This window comes from Sprattus sprattus, assembly GCF_963457725.1.
Source record: "Sprattus sprattus genome assembly, chromosome: 14".
NCBI lineage: Eukaryota > Metazoa > Chordata > Actinopteri > Clupeiformes > Clupeidae > Sprattus > Sprattus sprattus.
The window spans coordinates 15,997,030-16,021,524 of record NC_137912.1 but is presented as its reverse complement, the minus strand read 5'-3'; the positions used below and the strand labels follow the sequence as shown (position 1 = coordinate 16,021,524).

At 40.0% G+C, this 24,495-nt stretch overlaps 1 protein-coding gene across 2 annotated transcripts; it reads left to right on the top strand.

Annotated features, from left to right (window-relative positions):
• The first annotated feature begins 17,359 nt into the window (after positions 1 to 17,359).
• On the top strand, positions 17,360 to 22,846 carry LOC308374977 (GTPase KRas-like). 2 transcript variants are annotated; one of them, XM_080850983.1, is made up of 5 exons: positions 17,360 to 17,374; positions 20,344 to 20,461; positions 20,588 to 20,766; positions 20,978 to 21,137; positions 21,256 to 22,846. In XM_080850983.1, exons 2-5 carry the CDS (start codon positions 20,351 to 20,353, stop codon positions 21,370 to 21,372), a joined length of 567 nt encoding a protein of 188 aa, XP_080707109.1. In that variant the 5' UTR covers positions 17,360 to 17,374; positions 20,344 to 20,350; the 3' UTR covers positions 21,373 to 22,846. The 2 variants fall into 2 exon arrangements, with proteins under 2 accessions (XP_080707109.1, XP_080707108.1); XM_080850982.1 differs by lacking the exon at positions 17,360 to 17,374 and adding an exon at positions 17,420 to 17,836.
• Positions 22,847 to 24,495: the final 1,649 nt, after the last annotated feature.

Here is a 24,495-nt window from a genome sequence, read left to right as displayed (position 1 = left end):
AAAGCAGATATTTTCCAAGACTTAATCATGAAGTTATCAAGCCATGAAATGGCATTCTTTTTATAGAAGTTTAGATTCCTGCTGCCAGACAATTTCATGCTGTTTTGAGTCATTGCTTAATTAAAATTGATCTGCGGCACCCTCAGTTTAATTTTATCACACCGTCAGTGTCAGTGAAGCACATGCGCACCCAACCAAAGAATCATTCTACACTTTTCAAAGGAGAAAAAAAAAATCTGCATATCTTTTATAAAGAGTAGACCTCAGCAGTGTAGATGTAAGAAGAAGGAGTGGGTAAATGCTGAGGTACTAGCGAGACGATAGTGTATGAGAGCCAGGCTATGCAGATCTAAAGGAAGCCTTCACGGCTGCACCGCGTATTTACACCCACTGTGATGGAGCTGCAGATGCAGCCTCTCTGAGTCTGTCGGGAGAAACTTAAGTGAGTTCTTTCTTTGCTGTATCATGCTGCTGTCCGTCAGAATTTTGCCTTGCTGCAGTTTGCATGTCCCCAGGATGCGTCGTGAGGGCCTTAAGTTATTCAAAGGATGAGGAACTCATTACTATTTAAGGATGATGTGTCTGTCTGTCTGTTGATGGGGCAAAATGACTGACTTTGTCCTTGATTGACTGTTTGCAGGCTAAGATGGAATGAGGGACTGGTAAACACATACCTGTCACAAAGGTTATAAATATATTAGTGACTATAATGATGTGTCAGATTACACATTTGCAAAAATACTTTCCTAAACAACCTTAATACTATTGATCAATAATATTGATCAATAATGGACAATTTTGGATAATGAATGATTTTATCACTTAATGAAATATATGAAAATGCCTGAGGCATATTTGATGATGATTTTATGTGTTAGCCTAAGCAAAACAACTAGAATGAGCCCCAACAGAATTGAGGATAAACTGATTTCTTCTGCTGGTTGGACTTCTGGTGTTACGCATTACAGTTACAAAATACTGGATTACAGCTGAGGCCTAAATAGCTGTGTGATTTCAGTCAAATCCCTTCTCATGTCCCCTTTTCCCTCAGATTACATCAGGCCTCCGTATGATGGGATTAGGCCAATGTAATCCTGCAATGTGCAATGTTGTGGAGAGATGCAGCACTACTTGGGGAATTAAACCTTTTAGCATGTTAGCATGTGGTTCATCTCAAAGGACCCATCTGTTTCTCATGATGTAATGTTTCCAGGCTCCTTTCTTACTGTAAAGCCTCCAATGAGAAACCACAAGGGAGAGCCACAGGGACTATATTTGAAAAACACAGAGAGGTCACATCAATACGAAACTGGACGTCAAAGGATGTCCTTGAATATGATAATATTCTCAAGAAAATAATAAACAAAAAAGACAGACTTTATGGTAATTCAATCAAACTATTAGGCAACCAAATTGTATTACTGAGCACCAGCTTTTTGGAGCAATTAGATTATGAAAGCGTAATTTTAGTTGGAAAAAAAAAAAAACAACAGTGAAAACCAGTTAAAAAACCCCTACTGGAAAAAAAAACGACTGACAAGATATGTGTTTCATTGTAGTCTGATGGTATATACAGTATGTTTATAGTTTCCATTTCTCATCAAAAGCATCTGGAGAAGGAACGGTGACAGTTGTTCCTTCTGAACAATGTAAGAAGATGTGTAGACCATTAATGTGATGGCTGGCAACAGACTCTTTGGTGGCAGAAAAGACTAATTCTAAACAGAGGGCAATGTATGCTCAATATGTTCTAGATTTGGAGTTCACTAATGTGTCGACATCAGATGTTTCTCATCAGTCCACGTCTTTGTCTTTCTCTTTCTCTTAACCAGTTTTGTTAAACAACAGGACACATTCTTACATCATCATGGCAAGAGTTTTGAACCAGTGTTCAGAGGCATTACTATTTTAACCAAAACAGAGGCATTACTATTTTATTAAAAAAAGGGATTTATGATGGGTGATGCAATGGTGTGTGTGTGTGTGTGTGTGTGTGTGTGTGTGTGTGTGTGTGTGTGTGTGTGTGTGTGTGTGTGTGTGTGTGTGTGTGTGTGTGTGTGTGTGTGTGTGTGTGTGTGTGTGTGTGTGTGTGTGTGTGTGTGTGTGTGTGTGTTAACAGCTCTCAGCCTTGAGGTACAAGATTGTTGTTCTGTTCTTACAAATTATGTGTAACCAGTCATTAAGTTGAACTAGTTAAAAGGAATCCATTCCAAAACCAAATAGTATGCTGATCTATTGACCTTGAACGCACCATTGAATTTGATATGATTGTCCACAATGGTGTTTGACACATAAGCGTGCTCAGCTGAATTTTAATTGTTTATTGTGAACTTACATTATGAAACTAAAGGAATGAAGAACGAAGGAATTCATACTTGAGAGAAATGCTTTCATGCGTAAGCTGAAATGGGTTTCAGAAGCAGACACATGTTTGCTGCTCGATTTAAAAGAGAAGAAATGTGTGTGTTTGTGTGTGTGTGTGTGTGTGTGTGTGTGTGTGTGTGTGTGTGTGTGTGTGTGTGTGTGTGTGTGTGTGTGTGTGTGTGTGTGTGTGTGTATATGTGCGTGTATGTGTGTGGGCGTTGAGTGAAATACTCTTAGTCAGGAGAGGGAGTAAATCATTGGGCTCTTGCGCAGGCCTGAGTCGAGTGTGTTGCGCTGGGTCTCTCCTTCACTGGATAATCAATACCAGCTCCCCTTCACCTCCTCCAAAACACACATTGGAGCCAATAAAAAGGGAGTGGAAAAAGTGATGACCCCAACAAGATCTACTCATATTTAAACAAGCAGTCACTGCAGAACTGCAACCACTCCCCACCAGTCGCAGTCATCTGCTCACAGTATGTGGAACACAATGAAGTTGATATGGTGTCAGTTATTTACGTGGCTGCTAAGGACAACAACATGAAGTCAGGGACTGGTGTGGCAGAACTATGTTACGACATGCGTAATAATAGTGTCAGATGAGGGATTTATTATATTCTTTATTTACACTTTCTGAATCTCATCTACTCATTCCAAGGAATTACCAGGCTCTCCTTTCATAGACTTTTACATACAAATGTGCAAAACACTTGGAATACTGGTTCAACACATAGAAGATTCCGCTGTTCTTCTCCTAGAGCCATTTTTAACAACAATAATTTAGCATTTGCCAGGTCGTACCATTTTCATTATATACATTTCATTTCAATTTCCTCAAAGATACTATGTAAAATGTCTAATGTAAGATTGAGCTTGATTACTTGGCAACACTATTCAATTCGGATATTTTCACATTATTGAGGACACCATAATTGATATGTTAGACTATGCAGTGTTTTGAGGCAACTTCCATGGAAAGCGTATGTGTTGGAGAACTATTTATACTTTGTGTCCAAATCTATTCCATCTCACATTCCAGTGCCAATAGCTGCAGGTGCTCTCAAGGGGATTACATTTCTCATCTTGGACATATACTGAATCAGGAAGGCTCTGTGCATGCCAAAACCTGGCAGCATTTCCACTGTCAGTGCACACAAACCAGGGTAGAACATTCTATATCGTAGAAACCCTTGATATAGCATCTGCCAAGGATGACGCAGACATACCAGACAGCTTGCTTCAGACAACCAACACAGCTGGTCAGTGTTGTCTCACTGCCTATCGAGTGGTCTAACCTGAATTCTTCAGGTCTAGAGCCCTTTTATCACTGTGATGGCTGTCTGAAAGACAGTGTGTTCTCTCCATGTGTTTAAGGCCTGAATGTCACATGGACCACGCGCGCACACACACACACACACACACACACACACACACACACACACACACATTTATATATATATATATATATATATATATATATATATATATATATATATACTGTATATACACAGTGTCAGACTAAAAGCTGTATACTGCTGAAATAACAAACTATATCATGGAACATTATCTTAAATTTCAGACAAACTGTATGTACTTTGGAGCCCCATTTTATTTATTTCTAAAAAGAGAGAGAGAAGAAAAAGAGGAAGACGAAGAAGGAAGAGAAGAAAAAGAAGAAAGAGAAGAAGAAGACGGAAAAGAACAAGAGAAGAACAAAAATAACAAGAGTAGAGTAGAAGAAGTAAGGAGACAGGAGGGGAGTAAGAAGAAGAAAAGAAGAAGAAGGAGGGAGAGGATGAAACTATTGAAACCTTTAATGCACCTTGTTTCCACACTATCCCTGCTTTCATATTGTGACATCATAATGAAATGCAGACATTCCACACATTCCTTGGCTGGCAGAGGGATGCTCTGCACCTCTGTGGCTTAAACCTTGTGAAGCTGATAAAAGCCGGCAGCTCTGTTGGGGTTCCTCACTGCAGTGCTGGGGTGAGTGCCTGTTTTATCAGTCCATGCTGGACATTATCTACTGCTCAATCAGAACATTCCTGCATTGACAATCATTCTGGCCCCCAAACGCAAACAATTCCATAATTCCATAAAGGGTTTATTCAAGGTTCCCTTGTGCTTTTGGAAAAACATGTTTTGAATTTCAATTGGTTATTTTGGAGGTGTTTCTGAATAACTTATCTTTCCTGGGATGAATCTTTCTTTTTTTTAAATAATGATGATATGATGGCACAGGTTAACTCAGAAAATTAACAAAAGATGGAATTATTTGACCTTCAAGCCTATTCTCTGTAAAACCTCTTGCCCTGTGAATTGATAGGCTGCAGTGTACGTAAAAAAGTCTTTTGAAATCCAAGACCTTTGTATCGCACTTGAACATTCATTCCTGTGTGGTTAGATAAGATGCAGATCTCCCATTGTGGTTAAAACAGGCCAATTCAAAATCGGACACTTTGTGTCGTATTCTGTTCGTCATTAATTGTGTGATGAAAGGAAGGACAGCATGTCTGTGGCTGGGTGAGCTCAGAGACACTCTCTCACCACTGACCTTCTTGAGCAGGATGATGTATAGAAGGGAGGAGTGCACTGGGGCTTGGTGGGCCTCTTGGATAAGGCTCTCTCTCTCTCTTAAATACACACACACTCACACACACTGTCAACCCCACCCACCCACACAGGACACTTAACAGAAAACATCTGGCCCTGTTGGGCCTGGAAGACAGCTGATAAAATACCTGAAACAATGACATATAAATTATGTTGAGTGGCACTCAAGAGGGTGGAGAAATAGTCAAGCACTGGCATTAATCTTGACAAATAGCAAAGCATGTGCATTTTTTCGTCAAGTAGTACTACCTGGCAGCTGCCATGCCGTTGAGCAAGGTTTTTAATCAGTCCAATCTACTGTATACATAACCAGACTTGATCAGAACTTTGCAAATATTTAGGATGGAAGATGTGCTTTTTTAAAGTGATCTATTATTATTATTATTATTATTATTATATTCTGATACTTTTCAATAAAGGCTAGAATGTGCAAAATGTGCATTACTGCTCTAAGCTTCCTAGCCAAACACATATCGTAGCTCTGTTATCTGAGAATTAAATGTTCCACTTCCAACAACGTCCATGGTGTTCCGTCGAATGCTGTTTGTTTTGTTTGTTTTGTAGTTTAGTGTTCCGATATTTGTACCTTGATATAAAGATTGCATGGTTGTATGCAATTTAATTTTTACCTGCTGAACTATATGCTTGCAAGACTCACCCAGGCACAGCTATTAACTCACATGGTCTGACATTCTGGCATTTGTGTGTTTTTGTTTTTTACTAATAATAATCCCAGAGCCCCTGGCTCTGTGTACCCTATCTGTCCTGCATTATGACTCCTCACTGTCACATCACAATACAAGTTAAAACTTTTGACATTTCAGTGTTCCTTTTGCTAAAATTCCTAATTGATTCCAGATAAGCTTTCACCATCTGCTTCTTACTGAAACACTTGAATCACTTAGCTACTTTGTCCATCTCCCTTCTCCATTTCATTGGAAAAAAGAGATTTCATTGTGTTGACACTGTTGACTGATTGTGTTTTCTGACAGAAAAAGGGTGTTTTTTTGTTTCATTTTTGACCCCTCTCACTGCTCTTTCATCCTACAGATTGAATTTTCAAACTATTATTCAGGTAACATGACAGTTATAGAAAGATCGCCAATTCACTTCTCACTCTCAATCTCTCATTCACACCAACACATACGCACATTTATACAAGACACCTCAGTGAGACAATGCTATTTTTTAGTTCATTTCTAGAGGTTTTTTCTGTCTGAGGTTTAAATGTTGAATTACTCCCAGGACATTTTATGTTTGGGACCATAGCTGGAAGTTCTGTTCTGAAGCCAATGCTACCCTCTGTTGTTATGTACATGACACTACATGTAAAAAATGAATTGGTTGGGCACAGTAGAAAAGTACAGGGCATGTAGCTGCAGTAACACCACCACCAACAATTGTTTTGTTAGCATAATCTTAAATACTTAAGGTCATGGTAGCTGTACTATCACTCCCTCTAACACATCCCTCTTGGCCAGAATACAACATCATTTTGAAAAGATTAAGAAATACTTACCCAATTAAGTTGAACCCTGAACCTCGACTGGAACTTTTGAATTCAGAGGTAACCATAGTAACTCTTGCTCCACAGGGTTTGAACTTAAGGTTAGACTCTGATGTATATTTTCTACTGCTGTATGCATGCCATTGAATTACTTTTTTTATGTTTCTGTGTCACCATATAAGGGGATAATTCTTTGTTTTACCTGAATCCATAGTAGTCAGTCCGTTTTCTTTTCTCCACTAAGCCCTTTTTGCACTTTTACTGAAAAGCAACTTTTCAATGTAATGCATTAGAGCAAGCCACTAACTGGTCTTCTCAGACTGTTCAGGGCATGTTTGAGGAGGCAGCAGAGCTATGCAGGAAGAAAGATCTTTCACAGATATGACTATTCCTCTAACATCCAGGTCAGAATTAACTGTTGGCCATTTAAAAATTGCGTTGATTATGTCTTACACTATTACCTTGAAAGTTAGCATTTATTCTGTAAAACTGGATAAGCAGACTAACTAAAGACAAACATCTGACCTGGTTCTGTCTTTCTAGCTTGGGTCATTTGAGGAGACCACCCCCAGACACCCATGCAAGAAGTACAGTACTGTGCAAAAGTTTTAGGCAGGTGTGAAAAAATGCTGTAAACTAAGAATGCTTTCAAAAATGGAAGTGTTAACAGTTTATTTTCATCAATTCTTCATAAATTAACAAAATGCAGTGAAGGAACAGAAGAAAATTCTAAATTAAATCAAAATTTGGTGTGACCACCCTTTGCCTTCAAAATAGCATCAATTTTCCAGATACACTTGCGCACAGTTTTTGAAGGAACTCGGCTGGTAAATTGTTCCAAACATCTTGGAGAACTAACCACAGATCTTCTGTGGATGTAGGCTTCCTAAAATTCTTCTGTCTCTTCATGTAAACCCAGACAGACTCGATGATGTAGAGATCAGGGCTCTGTGGGGGTCATACCATCACTTGCAGGACTTTCTGTTCTTCTTTAAGCTGAAGATAGTTGTTAATGACATTGGCTGTATGTTTGGGGTTATGTTCCTGCTGCAGAATACATTTGGTGCCAATCATACGCCTCCCTGATGGTATTGCATGATGGATTAGTATCTGCCTGTATCTCAGCATTGAAGACTCCATTCATCCTGACCAAATTTCCAACTCCACTTGCAGAAATGCAGCCCCAAACTGGAAAGGAACCTCTACCATGCTTCACTGTTGCCTGCAGACACTCATTATTGTACCTCTCTCCAGCCCTTCGGCGAACAAACTGTCTTCTTCTACAGCCAAATATTTCTAATTTTGACTCATCAGTCCAGAGCACCTTCTGCCATGTTTCTGCACCCCAGTTTCTATGTTTTCGTGCTTAGTTCAGTCACTTGGCCTTGTTTCCTTGTCGGGGTAGAGCTTTTTGGCTGCAACTCTTCCATGAAGACCACTTCTGGCCAGACTTCCCCGGACAGTAAATGTCTGTACCTGGGTACCACTGGTTTCTGCCAGTTCTGAGCTGATGCCACTGCTTGAAATCTTCCGATTTCGAAGGTAAATAAGCTTGATGGGTTTTTCATCAGCTGCATTAAGTTTCCTTGGCTGACCACTGCGTCTACGATCCTCAACGTCTTCTTCAAAAGAGCTTGAACTGCACATTTTGAAACCCCTGTCTGCTTTGAAATCTTTGTCTGAGAGAGACCCTGCTGATGCAATATAACTATGTTGTGTCTTGTTGCTGTGCTCAGTCTTACCATGTAAATGGATACAAAAATAAACATTTATTGTTTACATTTTTCAAAGCATTCTTAGTTCATAGCATTTTTTCACACCTGCCTAAAACTTTTGCACAGTACTGTATGTCTGTATATTAAAAGCACTTATTTCATAATATTATGTTAGAGTAATCTGAGAAATCTGAGTTTTCTTCAAATTATAGTCATCATAGTTTACGTTGTACTATATTTTAACTCAGACTTCATGTTTATGATCCTGAATTGCATTGCTCTTGCATGCCTTCTTCCTTGCAGGTCATTCCAGGATACTGGCAGAGGCTAGCCAGCCAATAACAGCCCCTAGCATTCCCGTGAGGGAAACCTCCATCATGGATATCTGGGACATTTTCTACAATAAGTTCAATGAGAGAAGTCCTCCTGTCAGGAGTGAGAAGACAAGGAGGCCAGCCACTGCCAAACAACATATCCGCGAATACTCCAGGCAAGGCTCCGGGCATAGTAAATGTACAATTATGGTTGGGCTCATGTTAACAGTCCTCTAAACATACAACAAAAGGATTTTTAAGCAATCAAATTCAAAATCTATGACCTGACATTTCTTCATTGTAAACTCATATCGCCCTTGGCTAAAGAGGGGCATAATCACACTTTCTTACAAATTGTTTCACAAGTTTCAATCCATTTTAATAGAATATTTCAGTGATGCAGCAATTGTTTAAAAATGACTGAAACAGTGAAGAAAGGCCACCAAACTCTGATAACTACTAGAGTTAATCATTAGATACGTTTTTCATAGTTAATCAATGCCAATTATTTGATATATCTTAGATTTATGCTGATCGACGATATGCTATACACAGACTGCACAGATATGCATTTTGAATGAGTATACGTTTGTATGTTTGCACCCTCTGCATAGTGGCAATGATGGACAAGCCTAAAGAGAACTCCCTTGCAAGAAAATATATATAATATAATGTATTACATTTGCTTCAGTATGACGGGCCATGTGAAGATTATGGAGGTCCAGGCTCAGGGCCATTTTGTGAGGCTTGGGAACTGCTCCCAGACAGAGCAGGACATCAGCGGGTATTACCTGCAGCAGAGCATTAAGGGACAACCTGTCAGCTGCTTCCTCTTCCCACCAAGAACATTCATTCAACCAGGAGCCTCAATCACTGTGAGTCACTGGTGTGAATGACCCACAGTTTGTCTTCCCTGCCAGCTGTAAAGATGTTTTTTTCTCATATGTTTGGCCAGTCAGATCTGTGAAGCAAATGTCTAGCAAATATAAAGAGAAACACCCAAGACCCTTTGAAAACCCAGTTATTTAAGAACATGGGCAGCATCAATGAAACATCAAGTCATTTTGCATTTCCTTTTCTTATAAGTGATAAGTTATACAACAGCCTTATAAAGACCACAGGATTGTGCAAATGTTCTCTGGCATTATTTCAGTGGTTGGAATATTGTTCTTTTCAGTTTTGCAACTTTTACCACAGTGAAAAAACATAGTTATCTCACCAAAGCATCTGAATGAAAGCATCTCTTCCTTCATTTAATTTTCTTAATTTCTTCATTAAGGTTTGGTCAGAACATTGCAGACCTGCATATTCTTTTAAGGATTATGTGTGGTCTGGACTAATTGGACCAAGCCCTGAATACACCACTGTTTTGTGTATGACGAATGGTCAAGTGAGCATAAATTCTTCATAACATTATGCCCAACACCCCCCCCCCCGCACACACACCCCATGTTTTCGATGTTATCTTATTTTTATGTCTTTGTTTTAACAATTTTGTGAACTTTGAAAAGCACTTTACAAATGTGATGTATTATTATTATTATTATTATTATTATTATCGCCTTAAACTATTTGTATGTTTTTTGAGTGGCTAGGCAGTGGCATGGTACACCCCAGCTTGGCGCTCCATGTCCAGGACATACCAAGCTTGGGAGGAGCCTGAGAAAAAAAACCAGTCTAGGGCAGGGTGGTCTCTATCAAGAGGAGATAGTGTGAGGGTCCCACCACAAGACATAGTAAAGCAAGAACCTCATCCAAGACACTCAGCCCCGGCACCCTTCATTCCTCTGCGACGGTGAATAAGGCATTGCAATATCGCATCGAAAATGGCCTGAATCATGGATATAATTGGTTTCATTCAAGCGTATCAATCAAGTGATGCTTTGACATGTGCTTCATAGGAAAAAAGATGTGATAAGATTGTCTCAAAGCCCATGGACAGAAAGCCCCGCCTCCCGTTCTCACCCTAACTGTGTCAGACTGGCCCCAGGCACATACCACAACAAATACCAACGTAAGGACAAAGACACTCACCAAAACACAGTCTGCACCAATTCACCAATACCCTATATTAATTGTTGGTGTATTAGTTGGCACTTTTTTTCGAAGCACTGCAATATTTTATATGTTGATGTATGTAGATTTATTCAATAGTTATTTTTTAATATTAGTTGTTGTTTGAGGTCCAATAGGTATGCATGTTCTCCTTTCCTTTTCTGGTTTGCAGTCAGTGAAGAAAAAACTGTTTTCATGGTGTATAAAAGAAACATCCACAAAACGAGACTCAGATAAGGAACAGGCAGAGAAGGAGAAGGGGTATGATATACTGTGGATTCTTTCACTTACGTACTCATCCTCTTTTTTCCACATAACAGTCATATAATCAACACGCCTCACATCAACATTCCATAAATTCACATAATGTTGCTGTATATTTGTATGGGACAGGAATTGGGGATTTACCAATGACAAACTTGGCGGAAGAGTTCAAATGTGCTAAGCTTGGAGATGACTTTGTCACAGTCTAAAGGATCTAGTAGTCAAAACCACCTTTTTCCACATAACAGTCAACACAACTAACATCAACATTCCTAAATTCAAGTAATGTTGTGAAAGTAAATGCAACTTATGTAAGCTAGCTTCTTAGTTTCAATTACACAGCTGTCGGTCACTGTAATTTGCTTTCACTTCTTCAGCAATACAGTGACAAAAGTTTTTGTGTTATAATATTTTACACAATAATCTGGATCTTACAAATTATCATTCAATTTCATATCAGGAACCTTGCATAATGAATCTGAACCTGACAAGTTTATGTTATTGTTGATCATTTGTGGCTTGTCATTCTAAAACTACTGAGACTGTTCTTTTCTCTTAGGTATGCAGAGAAGTGGTAGCTGGACCCACAGGGCACCTAGCCTACAGCAGTGGTGCAACTTTGAACCTTTGAGCCACGTAAACATGAATTCAGTTGGATTACTTTCTAGCAATAAAGATCCACATTTATTGAATGAATTGGGTGTAATGATATTTATAAATGCATTTGGACTGAAATAATTAATTAAAGAATAGACCACCCCTCTGTTTAAGTCGGACTGAATGTTGGGTTCATCAATAAATGGCAAGACGCCAAAGATCAGTCTGCTTCCTGCTTCCTTTGTTACACTGATGTCAGGAGTTATAACTATTCTAACTGTTATATTGTTTATATGAACTACTTACTAACCATGAGTGAGGTCATGCCGGGTAATATCAGAGGTTGTAACGTATTATAAAACAATTGGGTTCAATCGTGTTATTTAGCTGTTTCTGATTGGACGAGAGACGTTCCATGAGTTGGATTATCCGTCAACATACCAACAGTTTGGGACTTTTCACAGCTAATAATAAATCACTCCGCAATGAAATATTCGCGTTGATGATAACCGTTAATTCAAAATTCTTAAAATTCCAAACCAAGATGTTGACATTTGAACTATTTTTTGTTGCGGAGAAATGATGTAGAAAAGAAACAAAAATACAGATGGAGGAGACTGGATGGAGGAAACTGCAGCTGGGTGAAGCACGGCCAACGGGCATTATTCTGAGAGTCTTAACAAGGCTAGACCTGGCCGTGTCACCACCCCGAACCCGTCAGGCAGGAACGACAGATAGCGCCAGCGTTTCCAACCCTTGACAACAACAGGGGAGTGAGTCTCTCCAGCACTGTACCAGGACCAAGCGCAACTGGCAGCAAGCTTCAATGGCTGGTCAGACAAGGAGACCGGGGTGCAGGTAACGCTCGCCTTGGAGGGGTGGACCTGCAGACGGCAGAGCAGTCAAGTTGGCCAATCATTGAGAGGGCAGTCCAGCGCTGGTTTGGCTGACAAGTGTTTGCTGACGATGCCCATGGCAAGTGGCCGGAGTGAGAGAAAGAGTCTGGGCACCTTCACTGCTGATCTCTGCCTGTATGCTCACATGGGCTACCCCACCTTCAGCGACAGTCAATGAGAAGAGTTTGTGCTCCAGGCTTTCGTCTGGGCTTGCAGCCAGAGCGGCTGTGGGAGCACATTTGCTTCAGTGCTCCCAGGTCCCTGGTGGCAGCCCTGGACGAGTCCAAGCGAGTAGAGCAGGTCATTATATATTATCAAGCTGGTCCCCAGGCTTGAAACATTGTGTGTGCCGAGCCAACCTAGAATAGAGCAAGAAGGAGGACGAGGCAACTCGTCAGGCCACGGCTACATCTCCCAAGTGGCCAAGGTGGAGAGTGGCAGGGCAGACTGAGGGGTGATACCGATGTAGGGAACCAGAGCACGTTGCACACCATTACCCAGCACCAGTGCCTCGCAACCCAGCACCTCAGCCACAGCTGGCTGAGTCCATTGACTTTACGTTGACTGTTACTTGAAGGGTACCTGCTACCGAGCATTGGTGGATACTGGGTCCACCATCTCTGTAGTCCACCTTGGAATGCTGCCCAGGACCGAAGAACCGAGACTACAGGGTAGGCCAGCTGCCAAGCTTCGCATCACCATCATCACCAAGAGCACAGGGGCCTGCCATACAAGGACTGCCAAGTCTGGAGCTCACCTCATTGATATCGGCTACTCCAGAGAAGCCTCTGTCGGTCAACAATGGGTCGAAGAATCTAAGATCCACTTCCAGAAGTAATTCCAAATTGATGGTTGGTTAAGATCAGTCACCTGACTAGAACATAGCATTTCTGCTCTTATTGACTATTTGGCTTTTGATTGGCTAATCCACTGTAAACCTGAACAAGTTCAGAGAACTCAAAACTTTTGATGTAACCGATTACATAAGAAAATTTGAGTACATATATTATTTTTATTAAGTAAACTTAACTCAAAAATAATACATCGGCTATTCTGATTTTTTGTGTTTATCATTTTCATAATTTTTGAGTTCTCTGAACTCATATTATTCCAAAATCGTAAAGGATTTAGCCTTGTCAGATATTTGTGTTTCTCTGGGTCTTTCTCAAACTAGTTATTACATATTACACCCTTACAAGTTTTTGAAAGGGTATCTTCCTTACGTAACAACTTCTTGCGCAAGCTCTTACTGTAGAGAGAACTGTCATTGGTCGGCCGCCTTCCCAGTGTTGCCACTGCATTTACATTTACATCTGTGATTTGGCAGACGCTTTTATCCAAAGCGATTGACAAGGAATTTTGCATTTATAGATCATGAGCAGTTTAGGGGTTCACACTTATACACTTGGTAAGGAGGAGTGGGGAATCGAACCAGCAACCTTCCAACCTCTGGATTACTAAACGACTCCTCTACCTTAAGTCTGCTGTGTCCGTCTCTCATCACAAGAGCTTTGCAATGGTGTTCTCAACGACGTTGATGACGTCAGATACTAACATTTTTTGAGTTGTTAACTCAAACAAATACATTCCAATACAATTAAAACGTCTGCACTTGCTCAGACAACTAATACATTTTAAGTTGGGTCAACTAAATACCAGGTTTTAAGTACTGAATACATAATGTTAATGAGTTAGTAGAACTGTCTGGGTTTACAGTGTACCAGGACCTTTTCTTTTTTGTTGAGCTAAGATGTCGATTGCCTGACTTTTAAACAATCGTTTTTTTCAGTCTGACTGAATGTTGTGTTCCTGCTTCTTTCACTACCATTATATACAATTGATGGTGAGGTGATTCCTTCTATTGTAAAAAGTAGGCAGGTGGTACAATTCCATACTGCGTGAGAATGACTTCTTAAGGCTATCTGTATTATTGATATACATAAGACCTTGCCTAATAGTCTGGAATTGTGGTGCTTGCAATTTGGCACTTGTAAGGTGGCCTTTGACTGTGTATGAAGTTTCTATTTCAGTGGTGGAGAAATTTGAAAGTCATGAATAAGGCAGTTAGGAAATGGCTAACTGCCAGTTAATTAGGAAATATCTAACTACATTGTCTAAATACTGTAGCTTTGCATGGGAAAGGAATTGTGGAGTTACCAGTGACCAATTGGTGGAAGAGTTCAAATGTGCTAAGCCTGGAGATGACTTTGTCACAGTCTAAAGGATCCAGTAGTCAAAACCACTACTCCAACAATAAAAACAGGGAAGAAATGGAATCCATGAATAGCATTTCAACATGCACAAGGCGCACTACAGCTTAGATATATCATTGGACATGTGCAGATTGGAAGAGTATGGTTTGGGCTTATTGACAGTTGGAAAGTATGGGGTAAGGCTACATTGCAGGAGAGGAGGCAGATGGTAACCAGCTTTGTTTGCGAACAACAAGAGGATACTAGATAAGCAGCAGCGGCTTCTCAAGCAAAGCAAGGGCAATTTAAAAGGAGGCTGCTGAAAAAGTGGGCCAGTGGTTGTGGCTGAAGCACTCACAGACTACTTGGGGTTGTGATTGAATTAACCTGAACTAACACTATGAGAAATCTTGTCGAGGTGTATCTTGAGGTGTATCTGTTGTCTTTGGTAGTTGCAAGTGTTCTGCCCCATCATGAGTATGGAGAGGGGTGTGTCTGGGGCTAGACACCACTGTTAAGCCTTCTGGAGGTGTTGTAGGCCTAACTCAACGAATCACTGATGAAGGTGCCTGCTTGAAAACCCCTGTGATATGCTCACAAGGGCAGCTTTGTATTTGTTGTTGTATCCTGCTGCCCTGGTTCTATGGTGGGGCAATCATGTTTAGCAGTTCTGGGCTACAGACGGCGCATGTTGTAATGTGAAGAAGGGCCTGCGGCAGGTTGCGTGCCTTGTGGCTCTCACAAGCCAGATGTGTGATACTGTTGTATCCTGCTGCTCTGGATCTATGGTTTGGCAGTTGTTACGTTGGTAAGATTCGGTTGTTGGGTATGAGTGCATGCATGTGACAGTGAGAGGATTGGCTGCTGTGGGAAGTCCCCAACTAACAGGGAATTTAGCATATTTTCCAGTGTATAACTCAAATAATATGGAAAGATTACTCTACATTCTTCCACAACCATTTCCTTTGCAGTATTTCTTCTTTCAACATACGAGAATAGCTCTTTATTTACAAGTGGAAAGCAATTTCTAAAGGAATCTCTAAAGGTTCTTGTTTGTTATTATATGTAAATGTTATTTTGGTTTGTTTTCATTTCCAAAACATACGATAACAAACACATTTACTCAACCTTTGACTCTTAAGTCATTAGATCTGATCAGATAATAGTCCCTCTAAGTCTGGAGGCAGAGATGGGCAGTATTTCAATTACATGTATTTGAAATACTAGTTCATTTACTTTTGAATATTTTGTAATTTGTATTTGATAGGGCCGATAAAAAAATCAAATGTAATTTGTAACAAAATACTTTAGAGTGGAGTAATTTTGTATTTAAAATACTCAAAATACTTTCTCCAGTGTTTCGGCAGAACGAGATCTTTCTGTCGGATTCTACCACTAGACCATCTGATCTGCCTCTGAATGTCATTGTCGAATCAGGCATCAGTCAATTTGCCAAAAGTGGTGCTTCTTATGGCCCGCCCCTTTTTGGGGCGAAAAGGAAATCACCCCAGATCTCTCTCATTGACTCTCATGTTAAATCCATTTTTTCACAAAACAGGGCTCAGGTTGAAAACTTAGATAGCTGTCATGATCCTTGTCAATTTATCTTCAAGACTAAAAGGAGGTTCTTTCAAAGAGCGAATCGAGTTGTTGCACTGAAGGTTAGCCATCTTGACAGAATGTGACTTGATCAAAGCCGTATGATGTCCTTATATGCAATTACGTATGACGAAAGCATGGTGGGGGTAGCCCTCCCGGAAGTCATAGAGATTGCAATGAGAGCCCTGTTTTGTGAAAACATGAAAGTCACACAGCTGCTGCCTGCAAAAATATATATATACAAAATCAATCAAGTTGTTGTCTTTTAATAGCTTTGCTTAGTTACACTGACATTCTGTGACTTTTCTTCCTTTTTTAAGGGGTTCACCAGAGCTTTGTGTAGGCCCTACATTATAGAGCCCCGTAGCCAGGGCCCATAGACATATTTATGTCAATCTGAATAGTCTGAATAGCCAAGTCACATTGCCAAAAATACTGATGTATACCTATATTCAGCGAAAAAATTACACTGACAGGTGTAATAGGCGGAATATGTGTACGGGGGCAGGGGCGTGGTGGCAGCGGTTACAAACATGAAAAAAAGGATACGGGACTCTAATGTTTGGGAACCACTGCCTTACAGCACTGACAAGGGCCCTTCATAATAGCCTTCACCTGGGCCCGTGATAACTACGTTACGCCACTGAATAGCCTAAACCTGAATGTTCTGCTATACCAAATTGAGAGAAAACTGAAAATTCAGAAAAAGTATTTCCTGTATTTTAAAAATACAAAATACATGTATTGTATTTTGTTACATTTTCTGGCAACAGTATTTTGTATTTTATTTTGATACATTTATTTGAAGGGTATTTTGTATTTTGTATCAAAATACATTTTGATGTATTTTTGCCCATCTCTGTCTGGAGGATGGTCACATAAATCTATTGAAGGCATCTGCATTTGAAGAAAAGCAATGTAGCAACTTAATCTATAGGGAAAGCGAATGTGACTTAAAAACAATTAAATAACTGACCTCTGTATACTAATTTTATACATTCTTGTGACACTCCCCACAAACCGCTGAATGACTTCTCGCCTTCCTGGTTCCGGAGAATTTTGAACACTCCCTTTGTTTTCTGCATACCAAGTTAACTGACAGGGAATTTACAAATCAGAGTAGAGCTCTGCTCTGACGTAGTATGTGAACGACGCTGTGTGTATTTATAGATCCTATTTAAACGCCGAGGACTGAAACGGAATTCCTCAATCGTTTCCCTGCTTCTGTACGGCCGGCAATTTGCTATTGTCTCTCGTACGTGTAACTGTGGCAGTTTTTCTGCATGCAGCCTTGTTTTTCTGTTCTATTCACAGATTTGTGTTACAATTGAGCTGTACAGGAGAACACTAATGAGAAATCATGAAGCTTTGAGGACTGAAATAAAACTGAACTGAACTCTTACCATAGTCAGAGTTATTGACCTAAGGTATGATAAACAAATTGCTCCACATAAGGAAGGCTGCGCATGATCACTACACAGTCTGAGATAAGTAAAACGCCAGCTTTACGCAGAAGTATAGCGGTCTGAGCATTATAACCTATTTTGGTTAGCCTACTTCAATTTTATACAATTTTGCCCATGACCGTCGGGGTGTTAACTGATTCGTGGTCTGATTCAACACCTTGAAGTCAGGGTAATCCCTAGCATTTTCAGTTCATATGTGGAAACATTTGGGGAACCACCGAACCGGCCGCTTCCTTTTCAACGCTGTCTGGGTAAGTGGTCTTTCAAAATCAGCTTTCCGATTCTCAGTTTCCGCCCTGTTTTCTCTGACGGCCAACTAACCAGCCGTCAGGACAGCGTTTCACTTTTATGTCGCTGCTTTTATAGTAGTAACCTTGCAAACAGTGAAATGGTCTCTTCCCTTCAACCGACAATGAACATTTTAACTGAAAAATGTTAGGATATCTTTTAAGGGGAGTTTGAATTAACCTGTTTTACACTGTAAAAGGAAAACTCACAAGGTAAGAAACTATGAATGTCGAATTGTGCAACAATGGAAGTAAATACGGTGTGATGTGTTTTGTCGCCTATGTTTATGGCTGTTATTGAGTTTTGGAGTTTAGATTTGCTGACGAATGAATCCTATAACACACCCAATGATTAAACATTTTGCGCGGCCGAGCAGCAAATGTAGACATGCATGGCGATTCACTTTAGCCTACTGTAAGAAAGGTTTAGAGTTACTAATGAAAATATTCAGATATTGGGCATTTGACATGTTCTAGTGGTACATTTTTAACCGAATTGAACTGTTGCCTTTAAAGCGCATATAAGAAAATGTTTGTTTTATTTAACCTACCAGAATGCTACTATGGTCGGCATTGGCTACTATGTAGCTGAACGCAGGAGGTGTCCAATGAATGAGTCTTTATATTATAATATATTGAATGTGTCATTCCTCATATATCTCCAACTATAGACCAAATTGGCCGAATTATACAGGTTTTCATGTTTTTTTTTTTTTTTTTTTTTTTAACTGCCGACTAAATAATTTTCCCAGTAGTTGATGAAGGCCTGTCAAGCTCACTTGATTTTATTTATAACTTAATGTAAAAAAGAAAGAGCAGGGCTGTCTATGAAAAATGTAGGCCTACTGATAACTACCAACAATACAAATAATTGATTACCATTTGCCAAGTCTTCATGTGTGGCCAGAGAGAAAGTGGGAGAGAGAGAGAGAGATTACATTTTAAAATCAATTGGAAAGATCCAAGTTGTACTTCAGAAATTACCTCAGCTGTTTTTTAACTGCCGACTAAATAATTTTCCCAGTAGTTGATGAAGGCCTGTCAAGCTCACTTGATTTTATTTATAACTTAATGTAAAAAAGAAAGAGCAGGGCTGTCTATGAAAAATGTAGGCCTACTGATAACTACCAACAATACAAATAATTGATTACCATTTGCCAAGTCTTCATGTGTGGCCAGAGAGAAAGTGGGAGAGAGAGAGAGATTACATTTTAAAATCAATTGGAAAGATCCAAGTTGTACTTCAGAAATTACCTCAGCTACACTCAACATCAGCACCAGCTTTAACTCATTTAGGAAGTTGTAGGTACTCGCGGTTAAGAGGGACACCATTTTATTTGGTTCCACAGTGGCAAATTTGGTGGACCTGAAAAAATCGTATTGATTGCTTTATTGATTTTTTGAACTGCTGTCTGGTTTGGCATATATGTCTCCTTTTTTGTCCCTTCTCCACGTTACAGCTGAGGTCATTCTTGTTCCAATGTTACTACTATATTTTTAAATTGAAATAACCTCTAGGAACAGTCCAAGTTAAACATCAGGATGATGCTTAGGTGCACAGGTGCACAATGGCGGCCGGTAATGTGGTAGAGACATCTCTCTTCACCTGTCAGATCATGATGAGTGACTCAGCATAGTTTGTTGAGGTCACAAGTTGCAACACAGCATCTGCCTTGAGTTGTTGTCATTTATGAAACTTTCATCATCTAAAAAAGAAAAGAAAAAAAACTTTCCAAGCTGAGGGTATTGTGGAACTACAGAGTCATTTTCTTAGGCCTGATGTCATTGATGATGATGAAATAATGGGTTTTCAACACGTGTACACATATATCAATGGAAAAAGGAAAGTTTCATGTAGTACTTGTTCTGATTCATTCACAGCTTTGTAACAGTACTCTATGGTCAACTTGTCTAGAATAGGGCAATACTTAGCAGTAATCACAAAGTAATGCGTCTTGGTATGTACTTCTGTCGCTCAACTGGTTGAAATAGGCTAGCAGTACTCCTTGATTACCACTGGGTAGAATTTCCAGGAAGTACCGGTATTTCTGAAATACAAACTTCTGGGAATGTTATGATTTTACGAGTTGTTACAGTTCTTCAAGGAAGTTTGTACATGTTATTCTATCACAATCCTTATCTGGTCAAAAATGGTTCTTCTGGACTGAAGAGGGCTCTGAAGAACTAAAGCATTTTGCCAAAAGCGTTCCAAATGAAATCTACAAAAAAATCGGACCAGAAAGGATGAGAACTTTTTTAGATTCTTCTAATTAGGACACACCCAAATGCCATTTCTGTGACAGTGTGCTTTCTCTGTATGGCAAGTCACTTTTAGAGAATCCTCTAAATTGAACTGGAATGTACTTTGAAAAAGCTCAATAAACATGTGTATGATTTATATCAGTTTGGGAATCCCCCTGGAGGTCCGAGGGACAGGTATCAATTATGACTCGTGCACTTATGTTCCCTAGGTGAAGAATGACGGAGTACAAGCTGGTGGTGGTGGGGGCTGGAGGCGTGGGTAAAAGCGCCTTGACAATCCAGCTAATCCAGAACCATTTTGTTGATGAATATGACCCTACAATTGAGGTGAATGAAACACTTTCAACAAATTTCATTAATGGTAATAAAGCAGCTGTGTCTAGTAGCTACTAGCCATCGCTAAACCACTGCAGTATGCCTAATCAAACATCTCCTGGTCTTCTCCCCTCGCAGGACTCCTACAGGAAACAGGTGGTGATTGATGGGGAGACATGTCTGCTGGACATCTTGGACACAGCAGGACAGGAGGAGTACAGTGCTATGAGGGACCAGTACATGAGGACAGGAGAGGGGTTTCTCTGTGTCTTCGCAATCAACAACAGCAAGTCATTTGAGGATATCCACCACTACAGGTAGTCTGGGGTTTTGTAGATCAGGTCCTGAGTACATAACATTTCTGTTAGCCTGAACATCTGTTCATCTGTGAGCCTGAATTTGTTAGCTTGGATCTGTTACCTTGAATCTGTTAGCTTAAGATATGTCATGTTCACAGTTTCAGGGAAGTTAATGCATGAAGCAGTGTAATCCTCAGTTGTTGATGATATTTTTATACTCTGCACCCAGAGAGCAGATCAAGCGAGTAAAGGACTCGGAGGATGTCCCCATGGTCCTGGTGGGTAATAAGTGTGATCTGCCATCCCGGACTGTTGACTCCAAACAGGCTCTGGACCTAGCCTGGAGCTACCGGATCCCCTTCATAGAAACCTCAGCCAAAACCAGACAGGTATGAAGCAGGATGATAGACAACGAGAGAACTATGGTTCTATTTTACATTTAAGTTCTATCACCTCAATGTCGGATTGCTCTTAATGTTGGTTTTGCTGTTGTATGTTCTTCACCAGGGTGTTGACGACGCCTTCTACACACTAGTGCGAGAAATCCGAAAGCACAAAGAGAAACAGAGCAAAGAGGGCAAGAAGAAAAAGAAGACAAAAAAGACAAAGTGCAGCATCATGTGAAGAATGGATTCTTAAAGTGAACCACCTTCCCATGCACAAACACACACTAATATAGTAAGGACACTGTTGGAGACCACCAAATAAAAATGAACTCTTATTTTTCCCTTGAAAGTGTGGCATCACTGAACTGCACACACACACAAAAATGACTCATCCAGTTAGTGTTCAATTGTAAAATCCCCAAACACGCCAAGTACCCCGGCGAACTGCTGCGGCAGTTTTCCTCTTGACTTTTGATCTGCGTCTATTGGTTGATTGGGTTCAGTTGATAACCCAAACGTGTACCAGAAATGGACATGGTGCATCTCCTCTGCGTTCCCTGCTAAATGTGTGATCACTGTCCCATATTCTTCTCACAAGGAAGATTCAAGACTCTAGCACATACTGTCCACTGTCTTCTAAAACACTAATTCCCCTCACTGGAGGCTGTGCGCGGCTATTTAAGTCAGACTTATGACATGGACACGACAGATGTGTGTTGCGTGAGAGCGTTTCCTGTCAAGAAGTGTCATGCATTTAACAGCAATCTACTGGAATTGGAATATTGCGTGATCATGTGACCCCAGTCCGTGAGGTTTTGCGTATGCTTCCGTTTGGAAAGGAGTGATGGATATCCTCCCCACCATTCTGAGGATGGGATTTGAGTGCTTCATGATTCAAGCCACTGGATATGAACTTGAATGGACTGCACCAGCATTTTATTTTTATGTAGTAGTCCAGTGATTGAGGACTTTGTTTGGTTGATCCCAGAATAACACGCTAAGATCCCTTAAATTCCGGGAAGGACTTAAGAAAGTTTCACAATAACAACATTCTTTGTCTTTTTTGTTTTTGTTTGTTGGTTTCTGGTGTATGGAACGGACACACAAGGCTCTTCCAGTTAACACTTGGTGGCTCACACGCAGTGAGCGGACAGCAGAGACATTTATCGCTGCTGAGACCTCTTATTCTTTTGCCATTTGATTCCTGCAGTGCACAAGCTTTTACATTGATGATGTCATGGAGCATACTTTCTCTGTGTCATGCCTAACTAACAATGCTGTAAAATATCTTTACTAAAATGCAGAGGGTCGTTGTACAGTATCACATTTGTCTACTATGGTAAGCTGTTATAACCTGTTCTTAAAGAGTTTCACTGACGTTTTGATTTGTTTACGAGTGGTCCTTCTAATCCTATTTTTTTTTCACTAAAGTAAGAGTGTAATCTGGAGTAGACCCCAACAGCATTAGCATTTGAAACTACCAATGAACTGTCACAGTCTGAAATACATTAATGGTTGACATTTTGTACATATTATCTCAAATGTGGATTTTTTTCTTTTTTACAATTTTGTGTCCTTAAGAATGTTCTATTCATAAAATGCACCTGCACCTACATTCATTAAATTCATTTAATTTCAGTTAGAGTGAGAATGCGAGAAGACTGAAAAACCTGATCATGTGTTTTCTTTAACTTCTCTTAGTTCTCGTAGACTCCCCTCATGCGTTGTGATATGCAATATTTACATTGCTATATTGTATTGTTTCCTATCTAATATTGGTGCCATTAATAAAACTTTTGAGCAGTTGATTATTTATATAATGCTTTCAAGTGCATTTTTATGTTGTACAAAGTGGGTCATACAGACAGTGTATTATACAGTATTACACAATACCCATTCCCGTTGAAGTGCACATAACTCTGACTAGTTCCTTAAGCCTAGTTACAGAGATGTGTCCCATTTCTTTTCTCAAATAAGCCAAAGAAAAGTACATGTCAGTCTTGCACACTTTATCCATGTGGTCATTAGTTAACTGCACTGACCCACAATACATCATAGATCTTACAGGCCATCTCAGCTGCTTACCTATTGTGGACATTCACAGGCCCAACGATGGCGGTAATAAAGCCCACTTAGATAGATATGCATTCTTTAAGAACCCTATGTTTCCTATAGGGTTCAGTTCAAATTTGGCATACCCCCAAACATGTAGCTTTTCTCTTCTTTTTGTGCTGATGTAGCTCCGCTTCAAACACGTAGTTATCTTAATATGCAATGAATAGGGTGAAGCAAATTAGCTACCACGTACCGTATATGTTTGTCTCACACTTGGGACAACTAAGTTGAAGCATGATAACTTATGACAAGTTGTATATAAGTATTGGATTTAATACAAGACTAAGTATTAGACTATGTGTCACAGAGGTAAGCCTAGGCTAGGCCACTGGTTAAAACCCACTGGATTCCTGCTATATTCTGATCCTCATTGTCATTGAACCATATTACCTAAGCTTTTTTGATCTCCTCTACTTTTGTTCAACTGTGGCTTGCAGTAATAGCTAGTGTGTCATTTACATTTATGATTGTTTGTTTCACAGTTAATAGCATTGATTATTTCCTGAGAGCATGTTCATTGAATACCTTCAGTTCACATTCAAGAATGAAAACAGGCATGGTGGGTGCCTGAGGGGTTTATGTACATGCCATGAAATCCTGCTTTATTCCAGAAAGAACCACTACTAACACAGAGGCCTTTGAAAGATAAGCTGAAGAGGTCAAATGGAGGTCCAACTGGCCTATCTACAAACATCAAAACAGAAACAGGACGGAGACACTTGTGACCTAGCCTACCACTTGAGCAGTTGCTTAAATACTTACTTTCAGTGCCAGGGTACTCACCAATACTGCTCCCCTCGGTTGCTTTCATATATATAAGAGAGCTGCATCACCAGGTCCAGAGAGGGATTCAGGTTCTTTCCTCTGGGTCTGGAGACGTCCTGTTAAGAACGTCACTGAGTGGGTTAAGAAGCTGGAGGAGGATAAATAAACCTTTAGCTCCATAACCTGTTATGCTTTTGCTATTAAAGACTTAAAGGTCGTCATGCATTACCTGAAAATTAACATTATCCTCTGAAACATTAAACTGAGCACGACAGGAAATTAAGTCTTTACTTTTCTTCTCCACTAGTTATAACTCCAATAGTTTTTACGACATATGGACTTTTGGAGGGCATGCTTAGTTAAGACAAGAATATATATACTGTATGTGCAGAACATGTGGGACATTCTAAGAAGCATGAAGTAGCTGTCATGGAGACTTTGAGACTTCTCGCTTGTTGCATGGTCTCATGCAGTGTTGTTT